At 42.1% G+C, this 20,650-nt stretch overlaps 3 protein-coding genes across 4 annotated transcripts; all 3 read left to right on the top strand.

The window, feature by feature from the left end:
- Nucleotides 1-1,205: 1,205 nt before the first annotated feature.
- On the top strand, nt 1,206-4,638 carry vgll1 (vestigial like family member 1). 2 transcript variants are annotated; one of them, XM_053428793.1, is made up of 4 exons: nt 1,206-1,491; nt 2,008-2,210; nt 2,302-2,664; nt 3,500-4,638. In XM_053428793.1, exons 2-4 carry the CDS (start codon nt 2,021-2,023, stop codon nt 3,535-3,537), a joined length of 591 nt encoding a protein of 196 aa, XP_053284768.1. In that variant the 5' UTR covers nt 1,206-1,491; nt 2,008-2,020; the 3' UTR covers nt 3,538-4,638. The 2 variants fall into 2 exon arrangements, with proteins under 2 accessions (XP_053284768.1, XP_053284767.1); XM_053428792.1 differs by having other exon boundaries at nt 1,218-1,496.
- A 2,788-nt stretch (nt 4,639-7,426) lies between these two features.
- On the top strand, nt 7,427-14,920 carry tmtops3a (teleost multiple tissue opsin 3a). The gene is made up of 4 exons (XM_053428229.1): nt 7,427-7,832; nt 10,236-10,564; nt 13,121-13,354; nt 14,349-14,920. The coding sequence occupies exons 1-4, from the start codon at nt 7,427-7,429 to the stop codon at nt 14,568-14,570; spliced, it is 1,191 nt and encodes a 396-aa protein (XP_053284204.1). The 3' UTR covers nt 14,571-14,920.
- Nucleotides 14,921-16,847: 1,927 nt separating this feature from the next.
- Nucleotides 16,848-19,486, top strand: cd40lg (CD40 ligand). Its single transcript, XM_053428230.1, has 4 exons — nt 16,848-17,171; nt 17,676-17,703; nt 17,802-17,891; nt 17,971-19,486. Exons 1-4 carry the CDS (start codon nt 16,971-16,973, stop codon nt 18,348-18,350), a joined length of 699 nt encoding a protein of 232 aa, XP_053284205.1. The 5' UTR covers nt 16,848-16,970; the 3' UTR covers nt 18,351-19,486.
- Nucleotides 19,487-20,650: the final 1,164 nt, after the last annotated feature.

Raw genomic sequence — 20,650 nt, 5'->3', positions numbered from 1 at the left:
ATTCCTTTATCGAATAAGAAAAGCAGGGACAAATTGACAGAGGACTGTGTCCATTGTCTCTGCTCTTGTGTCCCAGGCTTCTTTATTTTCTTGTTCCACTGTGTGATGAAGGAGAACGTGAGGAAACAGTGGAGAATCCACTTGTGCTGCGGACGCTTCAGGCTCAGTGATTACTCAGGTACCTGCTGGAAAGCCATGTTTCTTCTCTTGGACATGCAGTGTCCCATGGTTCATGTCCTGATTTTTCATGATCCTTCTTCTTCTCTCTTTTCTTGCTCCCTGTGTCCAGACTGGAGCCGCTCTGCGACAGTGGGGGGCGGCCGCAAAAATAACAATCTTATCAACTCAGGCTCTTCAGACAACACCTCCAGCATCAGGAAGGTCTCGGACTCCTCTACGGGCTCAGCACCATCGCACCACCAGGGGGCGTAAGCGGCCATCGTATGAGACGTTCTGTGAAGCTCTCCTTCTCAAGGTCTACTGTTCAGTGACTATCCAGTGGTTAAAAGATGAAATGCTTCATGTCTGTATCACTGAATAGCAAATAATACAAATAAAAAAATGTATGTAATGTAATAATTGTAAAGTAATAAGAAAATGTAACCTTGCATTTAAACAGTTTACCAATGAAATTTAAAAGCATATGGTTGTAATTTGTAAGATATTAAATCATCTCTCTGCACAGTTGCTGTGAAGTTTCAATGTTTTTTCAGTAAGTTTAGCTTTTTTTCTTGTTTGTTCTACTTTCTAATGCCACGATTCAGTTTTATTTACATATTTTTACATTTCCATTACTACTAATCTGCACAGTGACCAGACCAAAACTATTAATTTTACTTTTATTTTAGTCCTGACTAAATCTTTATTTGTTATCAATGATAAAAGAGCCACATTGTTTTATTTAATCTGTTATGATTGACACAAAATACAAAGGTCATTCCTTTAAACAGGGAAACAAGATTTCAGAAGTCAACCACAGAGGCCCTGAAACGTAAGGTCAGTGGTTGTCAAAAAAACAAAGTTTTATGTCTTAAGTACAATTATCATAAACCTGTAATATGTAACATCTGAACCTGATTTAACATGAAGTCTCATCTGCAAACATCTAATGAATCCCTTCAAAACAGCTGCTAAACTCTTTGACTTTTAGTCAGTGTGACTGTGGAATGTTTTTATAAGGTGTCATACACTTTCTGGAGGAACTTGCCGGATGACATTCTGCTCATAGCCGTCTGCGTCTATGAAGCATCACACGCCCTGCCAGTCCAACACAGCATGTACACTTGGAGGATCGGTGAGCGAAATGTTGTGTGTGTAGAGTAGAGGAAGAAAAGTACGGCAACAGCTGTCGCTTCTTCGAATCTTATCGATGAGTCCAGGGGATATTTCCTCCGAAAACATTTGCTGCTGCTGCTGCTGCTGTTCACTTTCACTTTGATCCACCGGTCGACTCAAGGACACAGTGTCTGGTCGTCTTCGGGCAAACATCAGGTCAGGTAAGACCTTTTGAATGATGCACTCTTTGTTTTTTTTCTCAAAAGTCAGGATAGGAAGTTCATGGGGGCTTTATATAATATAATAATACATAAAACTTACTTTAATTTCACCATTTCTTTTGAATATACAGTATAGTTCAAATTCAACAGATGATAAGATAATGACTCGCTTTAAAAAAAATTGCAAACCGCTGCTCATTTTTCACAGATTACAAAAGAGTTTCATGCAAATTTGACATCTCTATGCTCTTTCTACATATTTCCATTCATGTAAGTGTAAGATGTTACTATACTCAACAAATCAAGTGAAATGAAAGGTGGACCTCACTGTCTGACTGGTTGAGCTTGTGTGAATCGTTTGGACACTTCATGGGAAGCAGGACAGTTAGAGACAGCCGGCTGTTCATTGAATCCAGGGCAACTCAGGTTTCATGTGAAGATGAGAAGGAAAACTTCCCTCTTGAGTTTGACAGTTCTCGTCATCAGCGATAAGTTGTGTCTCTGTGCTCAGTCCCAGCTGACCCATGGAGGACAGAACAGAAGCCCAGATGGCTGTGAAGGTGGAGGAGCATTCTCGGGGTGTCATCCTGACTTACTTCCAGGGCGACATCAACAGCATGGTGGACGCTCACTTCACCCGAGCTCTCAGAGGAGACTGCAAGGCCAAGGCTCCGGCAGCGAAGACAAAAAAAACGAGGAAAAGTATCAAACTTGGTGAGCACATAACAGAGAGTGACACACAAACAAGATGTTCGATTCTATTCAGCTTCACTACATGGCTTCTCTTTTCTTCTGCCCCCTGCAGAGAGCAGCAGCTCATGTCAGGGCAGGGCTGTTGACCCTTACACTGAGGCACAGTCCCCTCCTGCCGCGGAACGTCTCCTGACATTCGGCCCCGCGGCCGAAACTCCCCCCGGTTCGTGGCACTCGCTCACAGCCCGGCCAGGAGAGGGCTCAGGTCTGCCGCCCCTTGCATACTCCCTGACCCCACAAGGGTTGAGCCTGACTGGACAACAATACGCCACATCCCTGCTCAACCTGCTGCACAGTGACAGGGGTGAGATGGGACCCAGCATGGCCTCCAGCTCCAAGCCAGAGTTGCTGCCCAGCTGGACGGTGCCTCAGGGGTTCAGAGAGTCTGTGGACCCCTCTGTGGGATTTGAACCTGGTAAGCCTGCAGCCGCAGCATCGCACCTCAGATGGAGAAACTGATAAAGCATTAATAATAATATAACTTAGTTCCAAGAATTGTGAGGTCTTAGAAAGGAACAACCAGTAATGTATAGTAGGTAATGATTGGTCATTAAAAAATTACTCTTAGATTCGGGGCAGATTTTAACATTTGATGATTCTATCCCCCAGTTTCACAGGGTGTATAATGAAAGTGAAATGAATTGAGTCAAAGTAAATCTTTGGCTTGAATTCAAATCCTTATCAGCTGCAGAGGCACTTAACCAATGTCGCCTCTTTAAGGTGCAGGCTTGTGTTTCTATGCTCCGGCAGTACACACCTGGCAAGTAGCAAGTGCATTCCTACTGGAAAAGCATTAACAAATCACTTGAGTGACGGCAATTAAACTAAAATATCTTACTTGTCATCTTCAGAGCACATTCATGCTCATTTGTTGCTCGTGCTGCATATAAAGCAGGCACGCTACAGTACATCTTTACATAAAAGCAGTGATTATGTGCCATTATGCACCAGAGTCAGTCAGTACCGAGGCACTTATGTTGGTTATCGTAGGACAGCAGACAACCCTAACCCTAACCCTTCTCAGATCAGTGTGGAGGTCTTTGGGAATTACTCGTTAGGAATCTTTGTATTATCAGTAAGATCTGGATCACTTTCTTGTTCATTTCCTTGTATCTGCACAGGAACTTCTTGCACATTGTTCTGCTACTGTTTGAAAAAGATGCATATAGATTAATTAGGCTGTAATCTTTAACAGTGTGGGTGATTGTGAGCTGTTTAGAAATGCTGGGATCTTGTCTCCTCTCTGTCAGAGCGGCGTCTGGACAAGAAGGACTTATACTGGTATTGAAGAGCGAGCGACTGGAGCAGGAGAGACAGTAACGTCTTCCACCACGCGACACTGAGTTACAACAGCTGGCTTACTCTTCAGTCGAGGAGCCGCCAGATGTGTGTTTGTCAAGCAGACCTCGGCGTGTCATGGGAGAACTCAGAAAGACGAAAGAAACAGCGGCACTTCCATTCCCTGGCTCGCTCTCTGCACTTCTCAGTAAAATGAACTCAGTACCTCAGTATGTGTTAACTGGAACAAGCCTTCTGGAAGGGAACACTCTCTGACAAACCTGTTCTTCAACTCTGTCATTCTTCTGGTAGACTACAGGGCACTGTATGTGTTGTTTCTCCTTCTGCTGTGGAGTCGAGATGGCATTCTCTTAAAACTTATCTTAGTGGACCTATACCAGTAACTAGACCAGTATTACATTGTGAGCCTTTTCAGTGTAAAGATATTGTTGTTAATATTGGTCTGCAGTTCACCTGGATGAGCTTTAGTTGCTAATGTTTTAAATATCCAACAGGGCATGGTCATACAATCTTAATAAATCGTTTTCTGTCATTTTGTATTAAAAGTAAAGTAAAAATATAAAAAAAACTTTCACCGGCTTTGAAAAGAAATTAACAGACAACACAAATTGAAAAACAGTGGCATCTAGTGGCAGGTTGACACCATATTAAATATTCATAAGGCTACTGAGTAAACTACCCAGAAGAGTGAATAAGTTAAATTGGCTTCACCTCACACGACTACAGAATTAAACTAAGCAATTATATGTTAATTTAGCAATAATAATATAAATAAGATCAAACTAAAAGATGCTTTTCTGCTCAATCAATTATTTTACTCTAAATGTGTGAAGAAGATTTTGTTGATAATACTTTTACAACAGTAAAACTCGTAAGTCAGGATTTTTTATATGTAATTGGGTATTTTGAGTGTGTCTTACTGCAGCTTCTGCTTAATTGAAATGATTCGAATATATCTTCAACTTTTGCACATGATTTATTTTTACTTGTTGATACTATGGACATTTAAGGTGGTAAATTCTAAATGAATACACAGATGAGACCTTATGAAATAAAAAATGTTGTGAATAAATACAAATACTGAACAGTTGGGATAGCATTTCTTGCATTTTTTGGGCGTAAACATAACTTAACCAGTGTGTGATTCAAACCACGATCATCCCATTAATTTAACGTTAATATTGTAGCCATGACGACAAAGGACTGGTACCCAGTGGATCACATCCGAATGTAGCGAGGATTCGTGGGAAATGTCTAAGGCACTGCAGTGCACATAGTATTAAACTGTTATATATATAAAAACATTTTTGGCTAAAATTAGGTTCAAGCGGAATAAAAACAACCAAACCGGAGAACAATCTTCAAACTTGTGAGAACCTAAAACAGTTAAGACAAATAAATAAAATGATCCTGAATTGTGATGTTATCAAGCTGCTTCAGCTGTTACCAACAGAATCAACCGATTTATCACATTGCGTTATTACACCCCCTATTCACAAATAACATTTCATCTCATAGGGCTTAACAGGGTGGTACATTGTCTGATCTTCATCCGCGACTACAGTGAGGAAAAACTCCCCCAAAAAAACCCTTTATCAGGAGGAAAAATATTGAAACCTCAGAGCGCCACAAGTGAGGGATGGAATACCTCTCCCAGGACGGACGGGGGTGCAATAGATTCCAAATGTAACATAAAACGTCGACAATATAACATTATCTATAACATTCAAGACAGTGTATTCATTTTTGAAGTGTTTATACAAAATGTGTGAAAGAAATGAGGGGAGCAGTAATGACACTTGTAATATTTGAGGTATTACCAGTGATGCACACAATAATGAATCATGATTGATCCCCAATAGTAAGAGACGAAACATTTTAGATTTATATAACAATCTGTCAACTTAAAGCTTTGTAAGAGACGGGGACTGCAAACAGAAGCACTGTCCTCTGGGTCTGTAACTCTCTTCTGCAAACACGAGTTTCTCATTCTCTTTGTCGATGGACATTCAGTCTGCTTGACCCTCATTTTTCTTTATTTGAAGAATGCAGCTCCTTTAGCTTCACAGCCGACAGCATCATCAAGATAATCCATTCCAAAGAAACCAATCATGACACTGTCCTCGACTGTCTAAAAGGATTTCACAGACCTGAGGGGCCATGTCACCTTGGTTTGTTAAAATTCATTCTTCATTGTAGCTGCTAGAAACTCGTTAAAGAAGAGAGAGAAGTATGAAGAAAGGAAAGTTATCAACCGTATCACCTTGAGTTTCGAGAAATCACACAACTAGTAATGCAAACAACTAAACAATCCAAAGATACAATAACCAATGTGTACAAGATGTGTGACAGATATAAAAATGAACAAGAGGGAGTAAAGATCCTGTTTAAAGAGACAGTGTGTCCATGAAGTGATCGTTGCTACACAGACACAGACACCAAATGCAAAAGATGCATTCTTATTACATATATTTCAGCTTCATTTCTGGATAGTTGGAATAAGTCGACCAATGTTAAATACAATCCCTAGTTTATTTCTGTACTTTTGTCCAGGCATCCATTTAATTGATATATGATATTCACTGATATGAAACTCAATCGATTGCTGTGAACGAGGCAGCCGGGACGCAGATGTTTTCACTGCATTGATCAGCAGCAGAAAGTGAACTTTGCCAACTCAGACTTTGACTCTCTGCATGGGTCACCGATCTGTAGAGGCTTCTAAGTCTCCATAAGTTCACACAAAGAAGAAATGTACGAGAACAAGTTGGTGCAGCGAGGTAAAAGTTTATTGAGAGGACACTAAAAACTCAGGTTGGCCATGTGAGAAAGAATAATGCTGAACAGGTGGGGAAGTTTCTTTGTTGGTGACTTACTGTGTGCATGGTTGACTAAGCTCCCACACACAAAAGCAGTCCTGCACAGAAAGCAGCACTGAATATGAAACGCACGGCTTAGCAGAACCATGCAGCCAAAGTTTGTGTTTCTGAAGCGGAACGTCACATGTAGTTCCCTCTCTGGTGTATAATAAGAACTTCATTTTTGGACAATCGCTCGATCTGGCCTATATCTGTTGTGAAAACTCCAATGGAAGGAATCCGATGGAAGTCGGTGTGACCGTGCAAATTTGATTCACGTCTGCACATAAGCTCAGAAAGACATTGCACCTGCAGCCGGAAAGCAATCAATTGGTGGGATTCATTCTATTAACACAGGTCACTGGGATCAAAAGGACTCATTTTAATACCAGGGGAGATTCTGAGGAAGAGAGGGGAGGAGAGAATGTGGAGAAGAGGAGTCGGGGGGGGGGGGGGGGGGGTATTATAAGAGTGCAGGTATAAGGAAGAGTACAAGGCAAAGTACACTCTCTCTTCTAACTGTGCTGTACCGGCCCTCGCAGCATGTGGAGCAGTTGCAACGGGGCTGTGCAGGACAGTGTGTGAGTCTCTGCTCCTCTCCGGCTCCTCTCCGGCTCCTCTCCGGCTCCTCTCCGGCTCCTGTCCTGCTCCTTTCCTGTTCCTCTCCTGCTCCCGTCCCACTCTTCTACAGCTCCTCTCCTCTCCGGCTCCGGTCCTGCTCCTTTCCTCTCTCCGACTCCTGTCCTGCTCCTGTCCTGCTCCTGTCCTGCTCCTCTCCTACTTCTCTCGTGCTCCCCTTCTACTCCCGTCCTACTCCTCTACGGCTCCTCTACGGCTCCTATACAGTTTATCTCCAGCTCCTCTATCTGGCTCCTCTCTCCTGCTCCTCTCTCCTGCTCCTCTCCTTCTCCTGTCCTGCTTCTCTCCTGCCCCTCTCCTGCTCCTGTCCTGTTCCTCTCGTGCTCCTGTCCGGCTTCTCTCCTGCTCCTCTCCTCCTCCTCTCCTCCTCCTTGCTCTGCTATGGTCGTCCTCATACGCGGCTGCAACTTCAGCACCGCGGCCAGCTCCCACTCCACCTCCAGCCCCGGCACCGACCTCTCCCTGCGGGACTCCCCGGCGGCGGTGTCCCAGAGCCCCGGTGTCCTGAGCCCCGGTGGCCTGAGCCGGAGCGGCCACACGGTGGTGGCCGTCTGCCTCGGCTTCATCCTGGTGTTGGGGATCCTCAACAACCTGCTCGCTCTGCTCGTCTTCGCCAAGTTCCGCTCGCTGTGGACGCCCATCAACCTCATCCTGCTCAACATCAGCCTCAGCGACATCCTGGTCTGCGTGTTCGGGACTCCCTTCAGTTTCGCTGCCAGTCTGCAGGGGAGGTGGCTCATTGGGGAGCACGGCTGCAAGTGGTACGGCTTCGCCAACTCGCTCTTCGGTGAGTCACACGGGAGAGAAAACAAACAACTTTCCTGTCTGTGGTTTTCCACCCACTCGTGAGTTTTATGATGAATTCAGAAAGTTAAAAATTGACGTTTGACTTTGGTAAAGATGATTTTGACAAGACGTGGAAAAAATACTTAAACCTGTAGTACTGTAGCAGTACTTTTACTCATTTACAACCTAAAGTCCTGCAGTCAAAGTTCTACCAAAATAAAAGGGAAAATCCATAATTGACTTGTTTAAATGACTTAATGATTGTGTTAATAGAGACAGAGGTGGAATAAAAAGTACTGTGGCAGTACTACTGTATAAAACCACCCATACAAAATGTCACCAAAGTAAAACTAAACATCAGATATTAAAATAATCTTTTATAAAGCCAAACATGGAGACAGACAATGGCTGAAGAAACATTTAGAGCTTTGATAAAAGTATTGAAAAAAAACTAACTTATTCACAGGCTGAAGTCCTGAATTCAAAGTTTTAACAAAGTTAAAGTGCAAATCCAATATCAGCTTAATATCAGATATCAAAATCATCTTTGACAAAGTCCACCATGGTAACTGACTTTGTTAATTGGATTTGAATGATGACGTTAAGGTTAAATATAGTTGTGGGAAAAGTATTTAGATTTTGATAATAGGACTGTAGCGGTGTCATTGTATAAGAATTCTTATTTACAACCTTAAGTCCTGCATTCAAACTGCTACAAATCAAAACTGCAACGTGCAAATCTGTATCTCTCTTTGTGTGCCACATGAAACTCAAATCTCAACAGTGCTTGAGAAAACATAACTTAACTCCAATGGTTAAATAAAACCACATGACCTGTGTTGGTGTCAGATTCAACCATATATTTCAAATACTTGGCTCATAAGAGCCATAACGAGTTCACAGTATTTAAACAGTGGAGGGAAGTAACTGAAATACATATTTTAGAGCATTTGAGTAAATGTACTTTACTTAGTTATTTTCAGCTGCTACCACTGGTTAAATAAACCTAAAATAACCATGTGGGATTGTATAGGTGTCACATTGTACCATTTATTTCAGTTAATTGGCTCTTTAAAGGAAACTAAGACCAAAGACGGCAGATTCACGACAGGAAGCCAGTGACGCTAAAATAGAGTCCTGCTGCGATCTATTCATCTTGTGTCAAAGTGAGGATGACTCATGGTGGACATGTCATTTGACAGATTTACTTGAGTTTCAGTCTCTTGATCTCCTCAGCTTTCAGTCGAATGGCTTTCTGCAGCCGAGATAGAAATGTGCATCCTGTTTTTTTTTAATTTTTGTACAAAAGACACACACACACACCCACACACGCAAACACGTAAACTTTCACATCGTTTATTTATATAACACCAGGCAGACATGTGGGAGTTCTTAGTGGTTTACAGAAGCACAGAAAAAAGAATAAGTGATTAAGAAGAAATAAAAAAGGCATGGGAACACAATAACAGCAACAGCAAACTAGCTAAGTTAAGTTCTCTAACCATCACACACATTCGCAAATATAATTAACATGAAAGAACTATTTCACTCTAAATTCTAAGAGAAATTGACGGTCAAATTCAGGTTTTTATTATTAAACAATTTCATTTAGGTGAAAAGTTATATAGTTGTAAGATTCAAACCTTTTGTGTGCTGGAGATCTGACGGCATTCTGGGATATGTATTAATGAGACGATGACAAAGGGAATGTTAGTGTCAGCATAAACATCTGTACCAACTTTCATGGCGATGCATTCAGCAGCTGTTGAGACATTCCTCTTATAAACCACCAGTATGGAACCTCATGTTGGAGGAAAAGTCAGTTCATCAATGTCGTTTCAATCCATCAGACAGTTGTTCAGATATTTCAGTCTGGAGGAAAGAGGCGGTTCTGCCAACGTTGTCATTCTGTGAGCGGTTTACTATGAAAAGGAAAAGACAGCAGCTGATAGGATGGATTTTTCTATGACGGTCTAGTGGGATTAAGGTTTCCTGTCACAAAAAAAAGAAGAATGATGCTCACACACAGCTTCACGTGACAGCTTCGGAAAGTCAGCGTTTCACAAAACATGTGTAAATTTCAAGATCTTTGTTCATTGTTAAGAAAAAGCATCAACTTTCATGTGTTACTTAAAATAATAAAAACCGGACAAACTATGATTTTTGCATTTAATGAATTCATTTGAACTATTTATTTCTTATTCTGCTTTCACAGCCTCGACAAAGTTAAAGGTCTGATTTTACAGAGAACATCTCAGTTGCAGTCGGCAGTTTGATTCAGACCAACTGTTCCTTGTTCACTGGAACCAGTGTAGAGTTGTTTGAAGAGGAAGAGTAAGAAGCATAATTTGCTATTCTCTTATAAACCTGATCTACTCTGATCTCTCCTCTCTTGCTCCATAAGGGATCGTCTCCCTGGTGTCTCTGTCCATTCTCTCCTATGAGCGCTGCATCACCGTGCTGCGTTCCTCCCAGGCCGACATCTCGGACTTCAGGAAGGCCTGGCTCTGTGTCGGAGGCTCCTGGCTCTACTCTCTCCTCTGGACCGTGCCGCCTCTACTGGGCTGGAGCAGCTACGGGCCCGAGGGACCGGGCACCACATGCTCAGTCCAGTGGCACCTCCGCTCGCCCACCAGCGTCTCGTACGTGTTGTGTCTCTTCGTCTTTTGTCTGCTGCTGCCCCTTCTGCTCATGGTCTACTCCTATGGACGAATCCTGGTTGCAATCAGGAGGGTGAGTGCATGCCGGTCCGGCACACGCTTACACAGATCGGTTGGTTTAACATGTCCTAGGACTGAAGTTACACAAAACATGTATGTAATAATAAAGCACAAGTTATGAATAGTTTCTTTCAAAAACTCAGAAGACAAGAAACGTCAACACACCAGTTGATGCTGCCACAAACTTTTTAGTTATCTTCCTGCTAACGTTGTGGACACAGGCTGTTAACTCCTCAGGTAAAGTAGAAGCAGAGACACTAGACATATAACTGCAACAAATGAAATAAAGAATAAAACAAAACAAATTTGAGCAAATAATACAAAGTTTAGCTCAAGAGACAAAGCACAGTTTTTGTGTTGTGTGTATCGAGTCCATTGTTTCTCATGATTGTGCAGGTGGGAGAGGCAATGCCCTGATATGAAATAGCTCACGGGAGAAAATCCCTGAAAACAGATCACAGATCAGATTTAAAGCCAGTGTGTGCTCTTTGTTCTGTCCCTTTCAAAGCTTCAGATGCTTTAGTTGCTGCTTGAAGGGAGTGTTTCCATTGTCACCAATTGCAGGCTCTTATTATGTCACAGAAATGTATATAATATATTGCACACACACTTGGCTCAATTATCCTCGGCTTTGTTTCACCCTGACAGTATAGAAGACACATTTCTAAAGGTTCAGTGTGAGATGCACGTCACCCAGCTGTAATTTTCTCAGGATAAAGAGCCTTAATGGTTCTCATGAAGTGGGCTTCATGGTTTCTCTCGAGCTGTCACGGTGTTCTTTGGCCAGGAGATCGCAGCTCTGAGGTTGAGTGATTCCTCTCACACTCCTATCAACACTCGCTCGTGTGTTTTCGGGGTATTTTCGCAGAACAGATAATACCAGAAGCCACAGATCAGTGTTGGCTACCTCACAATCCATTTATCCAGCAGGAGAAGGATCGAGCAGCGACATCTTCGGGCGAGCGAGGATCAGAGCCCGGCTTCCTTCCTCAGGGCAATGACCCCCTCTCAGTTTCCAGATAGTGACTCATCTGCAGCTCGGTGTGGGTTACGTAAACCTGTCAGTCACACAATTACAGAGCAATCAATTGATGTTAGGTGCCTCCGTACACTGTTCTGCTACTGCTCCTATGAATCACCTATGGGAGGTATTTTTAGATCAGGGAAGCAACCTGTTACTAATGGATCCCTGCTATTAATGCACCCGAGGGAGTCAGCGCACGGAGGGGCTTTGCAGACATGATTACTGTATCCCCTCGAACGGCGGCTCCGCCCTCGCCCTCTGACTGGGAGCTCTTTTCTTAGAAACTGAGCAATCAGTGTGTGGATTCTTCAGCCGGCTTCTCCCAGGTGACTGAGGCGGACACGTCAGAGGGACGCATGACATTTACATCAACAGCATCAGTGTGGATCCGGCTTGGATTTCTATACTTTCTCCTCTGCACGGCAACATCGCTCTGAGATTGTGTTGATGATGATGATGCTGTCGACAAAGCTTCCTCTATGAGCCCACGCACCTTGGAGATTTATTCTCACATAACTGTTTCCTGTTTATTGACAATGGACACATTTCCTGACAAACGTGCTAGATTATATTACAAGAATAGCATCTTACTCAGTAGAGCGCAAGGCCCAGCAGATGAAGCCACATTCAAAATCATTAGATCCAGATTTCTATATTGACCTCATAAATACCAGTCCCCTTAAGATACACAAATTATTCCCAGATCCGCCTCCTAATCTGGATTCCCACCAAAAATTCGATGATAACAAAAACATTTTTATTTACATTCATGGTAGTCAAGCACAATACTGCAGCGCCCATGTGTCATGAGTGATGTTTGAAGTGATGCAATAAAAACCTGTTTTATTGGGGCAGCTTCTCCGTGGACAGCATTATCCTTGTATCTGAGCTATTTTAGCCCACAGCTGGGGGGGGGGGGGGGGGACCAGCACGTCTGACGTAATGGAACACAATGGAGCTGCTGGACACACTTTAACCTTCTAGTGTTTCTTTAATGGGTATCTCTATGGTTACTGCGACATGTCCATTACCAAGTCTGACATGTTAGATCTACCGATCCACACTCACACGTCACACACTGCACGGACACATTCACACTTTCACCTCAACCAACTGTCGGCTCTCGTTTTGTTTCTGGAAGAGTTGGGGAACAATTTTTGAAGAGCACAAAATAGCTCTACTCAAACTTCTTAGAAACAAAGTCGCCATCTTAAACACCCACTGTCCAGTTTAAAGTAATCAAGTGATGTATCAGCAAAACAGAATATACACATATCAAAGTAGATACTAAAACAGTGCACAAAATACTAAATATAAACTTTCTTATCAAATTTAAACCACATTAATCATGAACACTAGTTATTTGAGGCGTCTATGGAGAAAATAGGGAGAGTTACCCTAACACCATGGTTCAGCATTCAGGCAGATGTATAGAGAAATGAGGTGTTGATCCAGCAACCATAAAAAAAAAAAAAGCAAATCCCTTGAATGTGTAAACCAACTTGGCAATAAACCCTGATTCTGATTCTTTCTCCATGTCTCCAGGTGGGTAAGATCAACCTGCTGGCCGCTCAGCGCAGAGAGCAGCACATCCTGGTGATGGTGTTGTCCATGGTGTCCTGCTACATGCTGTGCTGGATGCCCTACGGCATCATGGCCCTGATTGCCACCTTCGGTCGGCTGGGACTGGTCACTCCCATGGCCAGTGTGGTGCCCTCGGTCCTGGCCAAGCTCAGCACCGTCATCAACCCTGTGATCTACATGTTCTTCAACAACCAGGTGAGCGACCTGGGTGAGGAGGGGGTGAGGAACGATGAAGTACGCTATGTAAGGTCTGTTGGTTAAAGTATAAATATGTCTGCTCAGCTGTGTCTGTAAACTGTGAAGTGGAGAGAAAGGTAGAGAGACGTTCACGGAGGAGAAGCTCAGTCTTTATTCTCTCAGTGTTTCTCGATATCAGCTGTTATGTTCATCACACTGGATGACAGGTTCCTGTTTAGGCAGAAACAAGAAAACCTCCTCACCAATTTGGCAAATACACAAAATAAACCAAATAGACCAATATGCTACAAATACACACAATAGAAAGTAGCACAAAAGTTTTCTCTCCCACACATAAGAGCTTTCCTTCCCCCGCAGCTATATGTGACCTTTTGTTTCTTTCATAGACTGTGGGTGCTCCCCAAAAGTGAAGCCAATGCATCTCAATTGCCGCCTAGTGGCTGGCGGCAGTAACACGCATAAATCCTCCATGTTAATCGATGGGACATTAACCAAACTAAAATGTCAAAGTTCACGTTGCGCAACTTTTTGTGTATATCTTCTGTCGTTTGGGGTAAATCTCATCACACTGTTGTTTGTCCAAGTGAAACATTTTCCAGTAAGTTTTGTTTTTAATTAGTTATTTAATACGATAACAAAAGGGGCGAAACATCATGACAGCTGATCCTCCGACATGACATGACAGCTGAGATTGGTCAAGTCGGAGGATGTGGACACACGACATCCATCTTTAAATACAATCTATGATTTCTGCTTAAACACATCTTAAGTAAACTAATGATTTAATGTTTTCCTCTCTAGACAGAGTATAAGTTTTGTTTCAGCCGACTTTATCCTAACATTTAGTAACTGACTGATATGATACTGATTATTATGTATGTTACTGACATAATGAGCTTGGATGTCAAACTTCTTATAACCTGCAAATCACCACAACACCACATCAATGCTGACAAACACTGATCCTCCTGTATTCTGTGTTTTCCCCCAGTTCTACAGAGGCTTTGTGGCTCTGATGAAGTGCAGAGACGAACCTCAGTCTGTTCATGAAGAAGTGAACCCGACCCCAGGGACACCGGCTTCAGGCCTCTACCCCTCCCACAAGCATCAGGCCTCTCTCCGCTCCGCCCCACCTCCAGAAGGCTCCAGAAACACTGCCCCCTGCAGCCGGCACAGTGAACGTCACACACTTGTTGTTCATTTCACTCCTTAGCTGGTTTTTCACCTTTTTCCTCTGACAGACTTTGGACGTTTAAACTCTTTTTTTTTAATTCATTTTTTATGAATGTGCAGAATCCAAAGAGCAACTCAAAGACAGTTCATTTTACACATGACGAAGAACTCTCTAAGGTTTGAATGTAAACTCAGTCCCATGCAGTTCTGCTTTAGTTCACATTTCACTTGGTCATGTGCTGATCTTCCATTTACGATAATGCCAATGTACAGCACATGTTAAGAATGTCATTATGTGTAAGTTTGCAGCTCGACCGACCGAGTTAAAGCAGCCTCTGAATATTGATGCCGACGCTCATGAAATGTAAATATCAATGAATGTCTCTTGTGGTTTGCAAAAGAATAAAATTCCTTTGGACTTCTCAGTTAGACGTTTGATTCTGAGTCCTGAAATCTATCTTTTTTTATTTCCTTTTCAAAAACAGCAACAACAGGAAACAGAAGAACCAGTTAGAATATTGTGTAATTCACCATTTAATTGAGAGGAAAGGGAATAATTTAACATGCACTGATTCTGGTTCAACAATTACATAGAATTTAACAGTACATGGTGTCTGGTACTAAATTAGGAAAACAAAGTATAAAATGTAGTGTTTAAAAACATTGAATCTATTCTTATTTGTATTTATTTCTATACATACAAATAATCTATTTGTATATATACTGTCGAGAATATTTTGAACCACTGAGATGCAGTAATGTCACATTACACTCAGTCTTCACGTGTGTCAGTTATTTTTGAGTATCGTTTTTTTTAAGTCTTTTTATTTAATCATAGGAAAACCTGTCCAATTCTTGTGTGCAGTGTCGAGAATATTATACATATTTAAGTTAAAACCACCTTAATGGGGTTCGAGGATCCACCAGATAAATTATGCTGTTTTTAACCCAATACTCAACATGAGAATCTTAACTTTTAGCCCCCAAAATAATAACAAATGTGTTTTTTGGTGAAAATGTTTCATTCCTCAACATAAAAAATATTAAATTATTGTTATTAGCAACAAGTAACAAAAGTGACACAAGAGCTAGAGATGATTATAACATTTAATTGAATAACCCAACGATGACAAATAACGACTGTTTTCTACTCACTGGGGAAACGTAACTCAGCATCGCAGTGATTTCATGAGAAGCAGGAATTTTCCTTGCTTTCGCTCAGAGGCCCATCTGGGTGTGGGAGCTCTGGGAGGAAGCTCCCATGTGAAAAAGTTGTCGTGCGGACGAAACACCGACTCTTCAGAAATGACTCAAAGCATCTGACACGACACAATGTCATCTGCTAGGCTGTCTCATACCTTCTGCTTTTACAGCCCTCAGTGACTAATTGGGAAAACGTGAAAAAGAGTTTCACAATAGCCTAAACTTTCTGTGCATTCTTCTTCTGAAGCCTTTTGATTCCCCGGGGAACATAACGAGCCCCCCCCCCCCCCCCCCCCCCCCCCCATCCTCTCCGCTCTTGTGCCCTCCGGTCAAGTTGTTGCCATGACAGCCCCTCTTTCTTCCTCTCTTGTTCTGCGCATCTTCTCCAGGTTTTCTCCGATTCCTCTTCCCTTGTTGTATGTGCTCTACAACCGAGCAGTGTTCACATATTCAGCAGTGGGACGACATCTCCATGTATCTGAATAAACCTCTTTCAAGTTGAACTGAGTTGAGATGAATTCAGGAAGGTCTAACCGGCCTCTGCTCATCTGGCATTTGTCCACTTGCGTTCTGCACTTGTTCTTGTTTCCTCTGAATTCAAGTAAACAACCAAATAATTCAACAAATATTATCGAGAAGTTACCCTAAACTGCATGGGTCTACACACAGGTCTTCTTTAGGGGCCACATGGATGTAGAACATTTTGTAAATGTGTTATTTCCTGCTCCTATTACTGTGCAGATCATATGTATCTGCGGCTGCTGAGGTCATTTGTGTCTCAGGAAATACACACAGCATCAAAACTGTGTGAAAATACCACTGAGCGTCCAATGCACAAGCCTTTGGTTATAAGCTCTGTGACACGTGGCCTAGTTCTATTCCTGTATAACAAATAGTAGTACATTATACTGCACTTTGTAGGATTATTGTTCATTTTTGTCAAAAACAGAAGTGTTGCCACACTTACATGGAAATATTGAGAAGTACAAGTTCACGTAACATTCAGCGGAGGCTGTTAGAATGGAAGATGCAACACACCCATGCATGCACACGCACACTGACACATGAACTCTTCAAAGGTCACGTCACTTGTAGATTCGGGCAGGTTGAAGCCTTCAGAGCTTCCAGGAAGTATCAAGAGTAAAACTCAGTTGACAGAGAGAGCTGCAGTTCAGAGGTGCGTGGGGATGTGACGGACAGCAGGCAGCTCCTGCAGACTCCACCGCTACTCTCCATCATGATCAACACTTACCACACCAGCGTGGCCCCACCGCCGGTGCCTCCACGCCACAGCGGGTCCCAGACCCTCCTCATCCCCGGTCCACATCCATCACCGAGCCACAGCAAGACTCTCATCCGATTCCTGGTCGGCGTGGCGGTGCTGCATTTGCTGCTGTCTGTCGGAGGATTCATCTATCTGTACCACTATGAAAAAACGGTAAAACTACGTCTATAATTACAGTATGAGGATTTTAACTACACATGGCCTAGCTGGTGGCACTGCTGAAAGTATTTTTTTAATCATTATGCAGTACTTACGAAACCCATAACAAGTATTTTACTTTGTAAATATAAAGGTGATGGTTGGAGGAAAAAAGGCATTTTTTTTTAAATTACTTCTATTAAACTTACAAACGTATCAAAAGGAAAAAATAATTATGAAACAAATATTTCAGTTTCATCTGCAAATTCATAATTTTTCATTCTAAATTCTGAATGAAGTAACTTATGTGCAGTGCACCTGAGTTTGCATTTGTGTATTTAGAGCACAGGAAATGCTCTTGAACAAGCAAGTGAGGTGTGATATTACTATAACAGACATTTTGTGATCATAGAGAGAAAGCTCTTTAATTTCCCGACGTTAATATCATAGATAATATGATATATAGATTAAAAGCGTATGAGGAAAATCCTAATTCGTGTTCCTTATTCGTTCCCACAGGAGAGATTTTACGCAGCTGAAGGAAAAGGTAAACTCATTTAATTTCTCCCCCAAATGTAATTTGATATATTAAGTTGTATAAAAATATTTATACGACTCTGACCAAATGTTTTCTCTCATTTCCAGCTTCACTTCTAACATCAGATAAACAGGACACTTCCTACAGAGCCTTTGCGCATTTGGGGGTTGACCGGACAACTGCAAAGACGCCTAAATGTAAGAAACTATAGAAATAGCATATTTGAAATGAAATTTGAGTATTTTCTATAACAAACGCCTCCCTGTGTCTCTCCAGCTGGTTATCTCCAGTGGGACATGAGTAACTCAGCTCGCAAGAACATCAACTACTCCTACAGCAGCTGGCTGACGGTGCTGCAGGCCGGGGACTACTACGTCTACTCCAGGGTGACCTTCTCCAAGAGCCACCCCGTCAGCCCCCTGTTCAGCCAAGTCAAGCTGAAGAAGAGCGAGAAGGAGGAGGATGAGATCTTAATGCAGGCCTACTGCAACCTGGGCAGCCCCACTGTGAATGGGTCTAAGCCTCGGCAGTGCACGGCCACGCAGGGGAGGGTGGTCACGCTGGAGGAGGGAAACCAGCTCGGGGTCTGGATAGAGAACCTTTCCTATGTGGACTACGATGGAACAGCCACAGCGTTTGGGATGTACAGACTGTAGGAGCGTCCGGAGGAGCGTGGACACGGACCTGAGATGAACTCATTCAGTGGATGGACCTGGATATAAATCTACTGAGAACACTGCTGAATACTGAGGGTTGATGAACTCTGATGACAGAGGAACATTCCTCAACTATAATTTATACATAATCCTTCTGTATTTATTCAATTAAATGAAGTTAATATTACCCTGATATGATTTATTTTTTTCTATATTTAATCTTAAGCGTCCCTTCTTATCTCATCAGTTTATCGCGCGTGTGCTCAACTCAGGAGTGAATTCAAAGTAAAGGAGATACCGATCATCTCAGTGATGTGGTCGCCCACCCGTCGAGACGGATCTGCCGGTCGATCCCACAGTCTTCACCATGGACCCCCGAAATCTCTAGAATCAGTGGCTGTGGTTTCGCCACAGCTGCTAGTTGATCTACTGCAAGTCGGTTTGTGTACTAAAGCAAATCCTAGTATACTACGGTATGAAGACGCACATCTTCCGGTCTCTCGATAACAATCTAAGCCCCGTTAGAACCTTAGAACAGATGAATGGACTCGGAAAGTGAAACGCTTTTAGTTTGAAACGGGTTCGGGAAGGTGTTGTAAATACGCTTGCGTCATAGACAGATACACATTGTGTTTTACAAGAGGAATAACCAGACAAAATGATCTTTCATTCGAGTTTTAATTGTTTATCTGTTGACTTTTTTTTTTTTTTACGAACACAAGTGGCTGCAACACTTTATGTATGCGTATCAAAATAAAACCACCCCAGTGTTTAAAACCATTTTTTGGTTTGTTTAACAAGGAGACTTTATTGTGAAATATTTGCAGGAGCAGAATACGGACGGCTGTATAGTATTTGTATTTATTTGAGAACAGGGAACTACTTTCACAAAAGTAAATAGTCACATTTATGGCCTTGTAAAAAACATTGTGCTGCAGTGTTGAACTGAGGCTAAATACTGTGCACTGAACAGATTCTGTAAATATGAATTGATATTAATGTGACTATTGTTCATTGAATAGATAAAGCTGCATAACCGCCTTTCGTTGTGTATATGTATGCTCGTACACTCAGCCTTTAACAGAGAATGCTAAAATAATAAATATGACCCTCCTGAGTGGGTTTCTTGAATTGGATTTGAATGTGATCATGGGCTCGACAAGGTTGGTGACCACTGTATTGCACAGTTATGTGTGCATGTCCAAATATGGAGCACATCTGTGTGAAAATATTTTTTAAAGACGTTAAGAAATGGTGCAAACCAACAAAAAGAATAGAATCATTGCTAAGGCGCTGGATAAGTCATCACCCAGTCATCAGGATTAGGAAAGGGAGGTCTGACGAGCTCCACGGGCCACTCAGAAATCAAAATTTGTAATTTATTTACTGTAAAGTTCCTTCTGTATCATTAGTCAGTCTGTTCCACTGCGGTTTCAAATTTCTAGGACACAAGAAACCACACAAAAGATGAAATCTCTCATGATGCTGCGCCACAAGAAACACGACCACTGCAGATGAAGGTTACAACTTGAAAAAAAGTTTAACTACTCCCCTGACAGGGGAAACTGCTGTGTTGACATATCATAATTTTTATGTAAAATATTTTACTGCTCACAGTTTTCAAGTATAAGCTGCTAGTTTCTTATTCTGTAATATATTGCGTTCTTCTTTCCAGGCAGCCAATTGGCCTACATTTAATCCCATGTGGTGCATAAATCAGGTGACATGTTCCGTCACAATTAACTTTTCAGTTTTCTTTATCCTCTGCTGGAACAGTAGGATTACACAAATGATCATAGACTAAAGTTTTACTTTGATGCATCAGGATTACCTTATGTGACATCTGCCATTCAATTTTTACACAGTGGAAAATTTTATTTTGACCAATGGCTGCCTAAAAGACAGGAAATGATTCTCAGTATTCCAGATTCCAAGTAAAGGAAGGGGCTGAAACATTAAAGTTGACATATTACAAATCATATTATCAGTTTATATTTAACTGCTGGCTCCACCTTCTCCTCCAGGTATGAGTTAGAAGCAACTTTAACTTGTGTGATGACTATTAGGCTTTATCTCCAGTGGGACATGAGTAACTTAGGCTGTGTGAGTATTATAAAAAGAAGGTTCTAACTCCCTCCCACCCATCAAAAGTAAAATGCAGTGCAAGTTTGAAGTCGGCACCTCAGACATCATAAAAAAAAACTCTGCAGTGTGTCGGATGAGTAGCACAGAATGGAAAATGTGATTATCTATGGAGGAGCGTTTAAGATGCAGAGGCGACGCTCTCGCACAGGATGTCA

The sequence above is a fragment of the Pleuronectes platessa genome, chromosome 8 (genome assembly GCF_947347685.1).
Source record: "Pleuronectes platessa chromosome 8, fPlePla1.1, whole genome shotgun sequence".
Taxonomy (NCBI): Eukaryota; Metazoa; Chordata; class Actinopteri; order Pleuronectiformes; family Pleuronectidae; genus Pleuronectes; species Pleuronectes platessa.
The sequence above is the reverse complement of the archived record's forward strand: the minus strand, read 5'-3'. Positions and strand labels throughout refer to the sequence as shown.